A 12,544-nucleotide genomic window follows, 5' to 3' on the forward strand; every position below is an offset into this window, starting at 1 on the left:
ACTGCTGCATCGCTGGACGTTAATTTTGAGCGATGTGGTTTTGGTGGAACGACTGGCTTCTGGTCTTGTAGTTTTTCACTTGCTTTTGGAGGAAGTGGAGGTGGCCTTGAGACTTCTGGAGAGGGTGTTTTAGAGTTTTCGTCTGGGTTTGTAAGAGTGACAGGTGCTGAATTCAGTGCTGTGATGGCTGGCGGTTCACCATTAGTTACTGAAACCGAAGGAGACAATTCAGTGTCAGATGGAGGCATAGATACTACAACACCCTGTTTGTGAACAATCTCTGAATCCTTGCTCTTACTGTTCCCTGAAAATGCTTTACCTGAATTTCTGTATATCATTGCAGCTTTAAAGTCCCCTTTGGACACATTTATACTAGATTTTTCAAGAGATTTAAATGCCAATTGCATATTACCTCTCACAATGTCTTCTTTGTCTAGAGGTCTCTGCTCTATGGCAGCGTTGTGTAGAGACCTAATTGCAGCCCTTACATCTCCTCTCACAACCTCTGCTTCTGTCTCCTCTGTTTTCTCAACATCATACTCTGATTCTAAACAAGGATGGAGTGGTATGCTGCATACTGCTGGCTGTGAATCCACTGCACTAACATTTATCATATCTGCACTCCTTGACACTTCGCCCTGTTGGCAAGCTTCAATTGTCTCATCTGTGTCACTGACCTTTCGAAAAGTCGTTGTGATCCGCTGGCTTCTGGAGGAGGAGGATGATGATGATGAAGACTGGTTCACTGTAGTGGAGCTTTGCTCTTGTGTTGTGACATTGACGTTGTATATTTTGCCTGGAACAATCACATTCTCACATTCCAAGCGCATGCTCTGGTTCTTTGCCATTTCTAGGGACTGTTTAGCTGCCTTCACATCACCAGATACTATTTCCTCTTTCAGGTTTTGTGTTTGGTTTCCCTCTGTTTCAGGCTCCTGTGTAGCCAAATCCATATCGTAGATGGTTCCTGGTGTAATGACCTCCCTCTCCACATGCATGCTCTGTTGCTTTGCTCGTTCCAAAGACTGCATCATTGCTTTGATGTCACCAGCCACAATTTCCTCCTTTTCCACCATGATGGTCTGTTTCACTGCTAGTTGCTGCTTCGCTGATGAGATATCACCACGAATGATGTCTTCTTTTGGAATACAATGTTCAGCACCTAGGTCGAGGGAGCCTTCTGAGGAGAACACCTTTTTGACATTCTTTACATCCCCTGGCAAGACATCTGAAATGGTGCGCTCCACCTGCTCCTTTTGTTGATATAGATTTTTCTTTGCCTCTTTCACATCTCCTTGCACAATTTCAATCTGTTCTTTAGCCAAAAGGTCGAGTTCATCAGTTTCTGATTGCTCTATTTGGAGATTCTTCAGATATTGAAGATCTCCTTTCTCAATGCAACTTCTATATAAGTTCACATTCCCTTTTTCGTTCTCATCCAGTCTACATGAAGCGGATGTCCTCTGATTGTTAGCGGTTGCTAAAAGGTTTCCTATAGTGGACTTCACATCTCCCTTTTCAATGCCTTGACTCTCCATTTTGCTTTCACTGTGACAGAAGAATGAGTAGACAGTCATCTCTGCATGTCCCCCTTCAGATTCCTGCATCACAATTCCCTTTTTAAAGAGCTTATTTTGAACAAGCAAGCTCTCAATCATCTGAGCAATCTTTTGTATTCTTTGTTCCCTGTCTGGGTCAGTAGTTAATGCTGGCTGATTGACTGGGACATCTAATACTGTGGTGTGAACTTTACCCTGTTCAACCTCTTTTAGAAGAGTAATCTGGGGCTTCAAGGTTGGTCTGTATAATAACTGGAGCATGATGTTCCTGATGTTCCCCTCTACAATCTCCTCCTTCTGAATTTGTACTCCCTCATTGCTAATAAAATGGTATTTTGCCATGTTAACTTTGCTAATCTCATTTGTCTCTATAACAATGCCACTTGAGTGAATTAATTCTAGTTGATATAAGCGAGACAGCGTGTCAGCCACACTTTCAACAGTGATTTTGTCTAGGGGTGTCGTTTCAAATAACCAGGTTGTGCTCTTCACGTCCGCTTTTGGTAAATCCTCTTCAACAACTTGAGCTGAGGCCATATCAGCCTCCTTGATTTTGTCTAGTGGTTGTGATTCAAACAAAAAAGTGCAACGTTTCACCTCTCCTTTCTGGTTGTCTTCTCTGTGCACGGTTTGGACAGAGCTCTGCTCCTGGGGTTCCCCTTTCAGGCTGTCGATTGGCTGATTCTCAAAGAGCCAGGTGGAAGTCCTGACGTCACCTTGCTGGACGTCTGTGACACTAACCATTCGCACATACTTCCTGTGGGCTGACTGCTCAGATTCAAAGAGCTGTTTGTTGAGTTGCACTTTATGGTTTCCAATGTCTTCTACAACCTTGACTGAAGGCCCCTCTTGGCTCGCGAGGGAGTCTAAAGGCTGTGTCTCAAACTTCCACCGAGCTGATTTGACGTCACCCTTCTGGACATCTTCTTGGGTGACTGCTCGGATCACGTAAACCTCCTTATCAGCCTTTATGGCATCGAGGGGCTTTGTCTCGAACATCCACCGAGCTCCTCTCACATCTCCACTCATCACCTCTTCCTTCTTGACAGTGGTGACCTCATGAAATTGGCCCTCCTTGTCTCTGATGGCATACAGCGGCTGGGACTCAAATAGCATGGTGCTGGACTTCACATCAACATCGCTCACAGGCTTTTTAACAGAGATCGACTTGTCTTCAAGAAGCTGATCTTTATCTTGGATCTTGTCCAACGAGAATGTTTCGAATATGAACTTCTTATTATGAACATCACCACTCTCCACATCAGTAACACAGTGCATGTTGGAGCCATCATCTTCCTTATCATTTATGGTGTTAATGGGACGGTTCTCAAATAGCCAGGTGAATTTGTGAACTGATCCTTTCTGAATGTCACCCTGGTTCTCTTCATCGGGCGTCCTTACACACTCTGTACCTATTTCATCAAGGGACTTGGACTCAAAGATTTCCTTGACCCGAGAGACATCGCCTGACTGAACATGTACTTCACTGATATATCTCACATCTTGCTCTGTATCTGTGTCCTTTCTTATTTTATCTAATGTCTCTGTTTCAAAAAGGTGCTTCACTGTTTTTACACCAACCTCTGCTTTAACACCATCCTGTATGGTGCTGCATAATTTCAAGCTATGCTCATCACTATCTTTAATGCTATCCAGAGGCTGTGATTCAAAAAGCCACGTGAAGGATTTGACGTTGGTATTTTCAATGGCTTCTTTATCAAGCACCTTTTCTGATTTCTCATACAAAATGTCCATAGGTTGTGTCTCGAATAACCACTTGCAAGTCTTGACGTCACCTTTCTGAGACTCCTCCTGTAGCTCTGATGACTGTTGCTCTGTCTGGTTAAATTTGGAATGAATGCCATCTAAGGTTTGTGTTTCAAATAGCCACTTTGCCATCTTGACATCTCCGGCCATGTCCTCCTGCCTGGTGATGCCTTTGATAACTTCAACATTCCCCTTGCCTTCCTCAAACTGGTCAATAGGCTTGGTGTCAAACATCCATTTGTAGTTTTGGACATTTCCTTTGATTGACTCCTCTCTGCTGACTGTTGTCACCTCATGGAATTTTCCTGAGCTGTCTTTTATTGCATATAAGGGTGTTGTCTCAAACAGTGCTCTGTTGCCTTTCACGTCGCCTGCAGTGATGTCATTTTCATTTTTTTCACTCAGCACCTCCTCAGACTGGGTAATGTTGCAAAGTGGAATTGTTTCAAAAAGATTCTTGAATGATTTAACGTCCCCCTTTTCAATCTCATTATCTTTGCTTGTGTTTTCTACAGCCCCAATCAAGGTTTCTTTTTTAATGTTGTAGTTCTCAAACATGTGCTTTTTGCCTTTCACCTCCCCTTGTTCATCTGCAGAGAGGGTCACTTTTTTCAGATGCCCCACTTCATAGCTATCTTTCAGAGTCTCCATGGGTTGAGTTTCAAACAGCCACAAGGATGATTTGACATCTCCTCCCAGTATCTCTTCCTTTTCCAGGGATTCGTCTATTGACTCCCCTTTCAGTGCTGCCAAGGGCTGTGTCTCAAAGAGCTTTCGTTTGTTCCCGACATCAGCCTCTCCCACAAAGTCGACCACTGTTCCCTGAAAGTCTTCCTCAATACCTTCACGGATGGTGTTGAATGGTTGCGTTTCAAACATCCACCTCTTTTTGTCTACCCCTCCTTTCTGGCCTTCTTCAAGTGATATCCCCCGGATGATTTTCACTCCATCGGTGCCCTTGTTAATGACGTCCAGAGGTTGGGTTTCAAAGAGCCAGCGTGCAGTACTGATGTTGCTGCTCTTGATCTCCTCCCTGCAGATCGACTTGATCTCATGGATGTTCCCACTGCTGTCTCTGAGGGCGCAGCATGGATCGGCCTGGAAGAGCTTCACTGTTTTCTGGACGTCTCCTTTCTGTTCCTGGAGTTCAGACTTCAGCTTGAGGAAACTGCGGTCCTCAATGGAGCTACAGCGTCCCAAGGCATCCAACGTCTTGGACTCAAAGAGCAGTCGAGCCCCTCTCACATCCCCACTCTGGATGGGTTCCTTAAGCACTGCCTCCACCAGCTCTCCCTCATCTGGGTTGAGTTTATTCAGTGTATCCATGGACTGGGTCTCAAACAGCCATGTAGATGTTCTGACATCCCCTCGGACTGATGTTTGCCTTTGTGTGAATGCATGTTGAGTGCCATCCATCTGGCAATGCTCAAACATGGAGGAGGTGCCCCTAACGTCAGCCCCTTGTAAATTCTCTTCCTCCAACAGCTTCTTAGTGGTGTGGGGGTCCCCGATGTTGTCCAGAGTCCAGTTCTCAAAGATCCACCTCATGGATTGGACTTCGCCCTGATACCCCGCATCCGCCGCAGTCTGTGCGCCTTCGGACTGCATCGCCTCCACCAGCTCATCATCCACAACGTTGTTGAGATTTCCCCTCAAGTCTGGGTGGATGTGTTTAAAGAGCCTCTTCAGCTCACTCTTCTGTCTTTGCTGATAGAATGTTGAGAAGGTTTCCTTTGGTGGAGGCAGGGGGAGGGTGGCTGGAGACTCTTCGTAGTGTAGGGGTCTGGGTGGTACAGGGGGAGGTGGAGGGAGAGGCAGGTTGTCTTCTCCATGAGATGCCTCTGAAACTTTGATTTTCTTGTCTACATCTGCCATCTTGGAATGAAAAAGAGAGGGGAGGGGATTGTGTTATTGTCAGTATTCATTCGGTTAAAGAGCAGAATTATTAGTAAGGTAAAATCTATAAAATGTTAGATAGCCATGCACATAGCAATTGAAGCCATACTTTACCTTTTTCTGTGCGTTTCTTTTTTTGATGTCTCTCACAGCAAACCATCTTCACTCAAGCCAAAGTTAGCGAACGGTTAGTAGAACAGCACTAACGCCTATAGAGTCACTGAGCAGGGTTTGGATGATTGACGAAATGTAAGTCATTTTTCATTATACTATTGTCTTGATTTTGTTTGCGATCCACAAATGTCTTGAAGTCTTCTTTTGAATATCATTATCACATATTTATCAAAGACAACTGTTTCAAATGTATTATGTTGAAATGTGGTGATGGTCATTATCATGAACACTTATGTCTATTATTTGGCTACACCATTTTCAATTATTAGCCCTGTTAGAGGTTTTTCAATGATCTGATATCATGGATTTCAGTCAAGCAGATTCACTAATTGCATACTGTATATATGTTTGTGATTTTCTGCTGCTCATCCTACTATTTGTGTGTGCATGTTCGGTCAAATTCTCCATGTGCAATTCACATCAAAAGTGCACTTTTTGATGAAGGTTTCTATTTAGATTAATTTCACAGCACCCACACTCTTGTGTTAGTCTAATAACTGATGATGGATATACTGTACCTTGCTGGCTTTAGTCTTCTTTCCTGAGGAACCAATGAATTCCTGAAAATGACAACATGTATTGTTCAAATAAACATCCAGACAGTTAATTAGTCATCTATTAGTCAACAGTTAAACATTTTAATTAGTTAAATTAGCATTGGGTCAAGAAGTTCTTGTATCATTATTGTGTATGTTGTGATGTTTATGTGAAATGTCTGTTCTTAAGAATAAAATGGTTCATTGGTCCATATTGTCTCTTCATGACCATTGACCAATCATGACCATTGCCACAACATGAGCACTTGACCCCAGTGAGTGGGGACTGGGGAGGAAGGGCGGAATGCCAGGCACTCACTGGATGTGGTGAGCCTCCTGGGGAGTCTGCAGCTGCTACTTTTGACAGGTAGAGGGCTGATCTGTCTCTCACTGAGTTGGATGTGGAGGTCCTGTCTCTGCCTTGTCTTGGTGGGGGGTCTCTGTCAGTCAACTGTGGATGCCTCTTCTCATCTACAACACAACAGACAGATCAATCAGAAATAGATTTTTGCTTTTATTAATGTTGATATGGATCTCAGTTATATATCAGTGCATAATAGGTGTTTTAGTCACACATTATTTTACCAAATAATACAAAAGTTATTGATTTGATTGTTTGATAGCATCATGGAACATATTTGTGGTAGTTTGCATACAGTAGCAGCCATGTGAAAGTGGTGTGACTCACATTCAGAGTGATAAGACTGTGATATTCTTGTACCCTATGATATGCCCCGCAAAGCTTTAATAAAATGTGTCTCACAGTGTCGGCTGACATGTTTGCCGATAATAGTGTGTCTATATATAGCAGCACAGTGTTGGAATGTCTCTTATCTGTTTACTATTGTTACTCCTTCAAGCATGTGGAAACTATGCCCTCTTAGCCATGGCTCTTTACATGCCACTTGGACTGACTCGACAAAAACAGTGGCCTAAATAATTGTAGTGCATGTTCCTTTTCTACTTACTATTTTGCCTTCATAATGGACAAGATAAGGTTAAAAAAAACATGCATTTAACAGGAGATAGATAAGCCCATATAATTATCCTCCCTATAACTGTGGCCAAGTTGACTGAAATAAATAACCATTTGTAGGTCTAATGCATGACTAATAGACCAAGACCTTGTCAACCTCAAAAGTAACAAACAAAGGAATGATGGATGCTTCGGTCCTTCTGGATGACAAGCCAAATGCCCTCACACAGCCTGCCAGTTGCCTTAGACCCTCAACAAACAACATGCCAGTGACTGACCATAGAGCTCTGGAGGGGAAAAAAACAACAACTGCAAGCTCAGCTGCAGTGACCCTGATTGTTAGCATATTGTTTGTGTGAGCTCACCTCCATCAAGCCATCGACACCTACCAGAGACAACGGGCCAACGGAATGCTGCTGTCTCTATGGGAACGTGCACAATGTTCCAGTGCTTGAAATTCTATCTGAAAACCCCTTGCTTTTCATCAAACACACAGGTGTTGGAAAAACACCTGCTTTTATAAAGGTAGCTGACAGCTACAGATACTGTCTGATCTAAAACGTATCTTTTCATCCTGATTGACTGCATGCTCATTACAACATTTTCAGCTGTGAATTCTCATTAGTCTAGTAATTTCACAAAGATGATGCAATTTAGTAAGCATCCAAAACAATAGTCCCACAACCGTTGAATACCACAAATCCTGGTGTGTGTATACTGTAGGAATATTTTCAACCTGTTTTATGGATCAAAACAACAGAGGCTAAGCCCCTGCAGCCCTGCTTTGAGAGGTCAGCAGCTCAGGCCTGTTGCATAGGCCCACCAGCTGTAACTAATGGCCAGATTCGAACATACCTCCGTTTTCACGCAGTAAGCTCTCGGAGGACAAAAGGACGGGCCAGCAAGCTGGCGCCTCTCACGAGTCCGGACTTAAAACATTTTCATAGCTGGGTGAGCAGACAGAATGAGCCGACGTAACGCCATGCGAGACCTGTTGAGGTTATAACCCAGAGAACTGCAGGGTCAACCACTTCACTTAGCCCTGCACAATACTGTACGTTATTGATGTGCACTGATGAGGCATTGTCTATTGGAATTGAGGTTTACAGGTGAGGCTTACTGTATGCACACTATGTACAAAAACACTTTTGGTCTGACCTGTAAACAAACTAAAATGTACTCTTCTAAAAGTGTCATCTTTCTTGTTTTGTTAATACAAAAAGTAGGTCCTTCTATCCATTTCCAATTCCACATCTAGATGACTATATGACTATAATTAGATGCAGTGGGGAGGGGGGGGGGGGGGGGTTGAACAACTGACATTCAACTAATCTTGCCGGAAGTAATTGCAATGAGCAATCTGGAACATGCAATAGCTATCCCACATTTAGCCATCACATCTTCAAGGCTTTTTTTGAATAGGAGAGTTATTTCCAAAACCATCTCACAGGTGTTGGTCAATTCCCCAGCCAGTCTAGCCTCTTCCATTCTCTCTTCCACAGGAATGGAGAGGAGCTATTAGAGGCACAGCAATGTGAGGGCTTTTTGCGCTACTGACAGCTGTCGAAATGATGGTGAAATGCAGTTGGTATTTGGTGTCAAGAACCTCAGCTGCTTTCAATTGTAGCCACAGATTCACAGACAATAATAAAACCAGTATACAACTTGGTTGTCATAGCCCCACAGAAAGAACTGTCTCAATGCCAAAAGGACTCAGAATAACAAATACACAGAATAACAAATAAGCATAAAACACAATTAAATCATATCAAATTAAATATTGTGATGCTACACTATAAGACTTTATTGCTGTGTGAATAATTATAATAATAATTTTGAATTGTATTATTGTTACTTTGTACTGTATTCTTTGCTTCCTTACTGTCCGAACTCTACATCAGCACTATCATGATGATTGTTCATCTCTAGAGAGGAAGCCTGTGATTGGTCGAACCTGACATCTAACCTTCCATTCCTGGCATATCTAAGGATTATGGGCTGAGAAACGATCGTCACTTAGGACATCGTAAAGATGCCACTGTAAATAAAGCCAAGACACTTGGTGCTGTGACCTTGGGTGGCTCCTTCTGGACACCCAAACACAGACACAAACACACACCTGAGACTGAGACATCAGCAAAGAGAGAGGTCAAGGGTTAGATGTCCTACTGTATGATCCTTTTTTTAATTGAAACATTATGGCCTATTCCATCAGTTTAGTTAAAGAGGTCAAATACGCTTTTCCTTATACTGTATACAATTATTTTTTTTCTGAATGGAATGTCATGTGACACATTTACTTTGCATCAAATGGTAGTTGATATTTGAGTATTTGACTTTCATCTGGTTTTGTGAATTACTTCAAAAGCAGTTTTACTAACTATACAACCTATAACTATACTAACAGTAACTTCCGATTAGTTAATTCATGAGCCTAAATCCACATATCCTAATCCCATTTTGCCTAATCCCATTTACATAGTTCAAAGACAAGCTTATCCCTTAATGGCATACTGTATGACATGCAATTCTATCCAATACCATCTATTTCCTAGGAATAAAATTGTTAAGCTAAAATGAACACTCTTAATATGACTTAATTCATAATACTTACAAAATTAACATCCAGTGTGGTCCTTATTCATCTGGTTGTCTGTCTGAATACAATTCAAGCCACTGGTTGTCGGATAAAGTTCCTATTGCCTCTTCGATAATCTCTTCTGTGTAAGCCCTTTAGACTGTAGCTGCTCCACTCTTTGTCTCTCTCTGTCTCTTTATCTCTGTCTGCTCCTCTGGTCACTGTGCCTCTAGCCCTCTGGCCCTAGTGACAACTGATTTTTATCAGGCTCGTTGCACCCACTGGGATATTTTGGCTATTTTGGGAAGGGTGGGTGGTGGTGGCTTCTCGGCTGAGTCAATCACCTCTGTTAGTCATGGAGTGACTGGGGCACCCCCACCTGCCATTCCCATAGCGACAGTGTCACCCCCTATAACTGGCATGGGGAGGGACCTTTTAGTGATGTCACTAGTTGCTCAGTGGGCAAACAATAAAAAAAACACTCAACAACTCAGTGGTGGTCCTATTTTGGTAAAGTGGCACACTGATAAGACTACCCTTGAGTCCATGCCATTGCCGACCCTATTGCCGATCTATTAATAAGTATGCCCCTAATCATAATAATGCCCTATTAATAGTTATACTCTCTCTTGTGGATTCATAACTGCTCAAAAAACTGGTTTTCCAAACACAACTCAAAATAAATATTTGAGGAGTCTATGTTTACTATGAGGAGTGCCAAGATGACAAATATTAACTATTACATATGTGCAGTTGAAGGCTACATTCGTGATTTCTTTATCAAAGAAAGTAGGCGATTGTTTTTTGTATAATCAATGACTATTTGATAGAAGAGTAAATACTCAGTAAATTCAACTCATGAGTCATGAATATACATATAAGATGGTTTATTTGTAATTACTGTACAAATTGTTTTTTTTTTAGGGTGATGTTATATTGTCCAGGAATCTCTGTGTCAATTGGATAAATGTATATTTTGTTTTCTACTGTCCCCCTAACAGACATTCCTGTTTCTTCCACTAAACCTGGGAAAGTCAATGGGGGTAAAGCTTTAAGTTGACGTGTATCCAGAGATCTTTATGTCAATCCTATTCCTGTCAAAGGTTCTGTCACAGAGTGTCTCATCATAGGGTCAAGGAGTCGTAGACGATATGCTGGAAATATGTCACCTCTACAGAGGTAAAGCATGGTTCATAGCACTGCGTCATGGTTATAGCAGTAAGCCACACATGCCCCCGTCTTGACCATGTGTGCAGAGCACATAGTTATGTGTCTACACAGCCACATCCTAATTAGATACCCAGCGCCTAGCGCTCTCAGGGCCAGGAAACAAGAGCTACTGTTTACCTAACCGGTCTCTCCTTTCTGATGGCACACTGAAACCATGGTGCAATGTCTGGATGACCTAGTGATATTTTTAACATGGCCGTCACATTCTCTCAGACTCTGTGGTAACTTAAGACAGCTTCACTAGATGTGAGTGTGGTTTGACTTTGGGTGTCCTTCACCCCAGTCCACTGGACTGTGGATTGTCATGTACTTTTATCTCTTTATGAGATATGGAGAGACATGCTTTAGCATTTGAAATGCCGGAAAAACATTTTTGTTTTATATTGTCAGATATACATATCATATGTACATAAACACAGACATTTTGTCTCTGCTTCAACCGAGTTAGTGACCAACAGGCGTAAAAATCAAAGGGAGCTAGGATTTCATTACAAACAGCTTTTCATAGTCACATGGTCACCGGACACCTATGTCTGAAATGTGTCCCCAAAGGAACAGAATTACTTAATGAGTTTGGGGGAACCCCACCAGGCCTTCTACGCACCTCCGCTCCCCCTTAACCGTCATCCCTATCAAATCTCATGCTGACTGTAGAAATGTAATTTGGTACCACTACTCACCCTGTGTGTCTCTGGACCCCCTGACGGAAGACTCTGGGACACCACCAATCGTCTTTCTCCTCTTTACCTGGACAACAGCCTGTGAATCAACAATGATATCATACAGTTAAATTAAGATAAATGAATAATGCATTTATTATCTAGACTACTTTCCTGAAGAGTATTTTTGTATGTACTTATATTTATATTACAAGATCTCATGCAATAAATGGTTATGGCTTATGATCTCATATGTGCACATGTACACACACACACACACATACACACATGGCCACACACACACACACATACACACATACACACATACACACACAAACACACACACACACACACACACACACACACACACACACACACAAACACACACACACACACCTGAGGAGTGACATCCTTCTTTACAGGAGTCCCTGCAGTGCTGAGACCCCTCCTCACCCCTGGGAGGCGCTCTTTCTCTGCATTACTGGAGTGAGCCACCGGCATCCTGCTGGCAGATGATGGTCCATTGAGTTGCTGAGTGCTGGAGAAGTCGTCCTGCAGGGCAACCTTGGACTCAAAGAGGGCAAGCAGGGCACTGGTGCCCACAGGCTCCCTCCGGAACAGACAGTCCATAGAGCGGCTCCTGGACAGGGGGAAACCCGCTGCAGAGGACAGGCAATCCCCATTCTCTCTGCTCTCAAACTTCCTCCCGAGAGAGTCCACTCTACTCTCAGAGATGTCCTCTCTGTTGGATCTAATCTGAAGAGGAGAGAGAGGACCAGGGAGATGTTATCTGTTGAACATTACTAATATGTACTCCTAACATCTATCAGATGTTTATCATTCTAATAAGTAACATATTGTTGATTAGAACTAAGATGCTCTGAGATGTATCATCAATAGTGTAAATACTCAATTCAACCTTTTGCTTTCCTTCCGCTGTTTCAGGGCTCCTTAGTTCACTACAGCTCTGGTAACTGTGAACATAGAGGTGACACATTAAGAATCCAAAGCTTCAATGAATATCAGCAGCGTAATAACATTACATAACTGAACAGTCTGGAGTGTGTGCTTGTCACTGTGCAGTACACTCACTGTTGCACAAGCTGAGAGACAGACTTCCTCTTGTCCCAGACAGTGGATGTTGGCATGACCCATGACCGTTCATGAAC

General features: G+C 42.7%; 1 protein-coding gene across 1 annotated transcript; it reads right to left on the minus strand.

The window, feature by feature from the left end:
• Window positions 1–131: 131 nt before the first annotated feature.
• xirp1 (xin actin binding repeat containing 1) lies at window positions 132–6,397 on the minus strand. Its single transcript, XM_083689894.1, has 4 exons — window positions 6,252–6,397; window positions 5,915–5,956; window positions 678–5,201; window positions 132–208 (listed from the first exon to the last, which is right to left on the minus strand). Exons 3-4 carry the CDS (start codon window positions 5,199–5,201, stop codon window positions 206–208), a joined length of 4,527 nt encoding a protein of 1,508 aa, XP_083546020.1. The 5' UTR covers window positions 5,915–5,956; window positions 6,252–6,397; the 3' UTR covers window positions 132–205.
• Between the last annotated feature and the right edge of the window lie 6,147 nt (window positions 6,398–12,544).

Source organism: Argentina silus (assembly GCF_951799395.1).
Source record: "Argentina silus genome assembly, chromosome: 18".
Lineage (NCBI taxonomy): Eukaryota > Metazoa > Chordata > Actinopteri > Argentiniformes > Argentinidae > Argentina > Argentina silus.

Excerpts from the sequence above, each read along its gene's own strand:
- xirp1 (XM_083689894.1), bottom strand. The coding sequence starts at position 5,201 with ATGGCAGATGTAGACAAGAAAATCAAAGTTTCAGAGGCATCTCATGGA.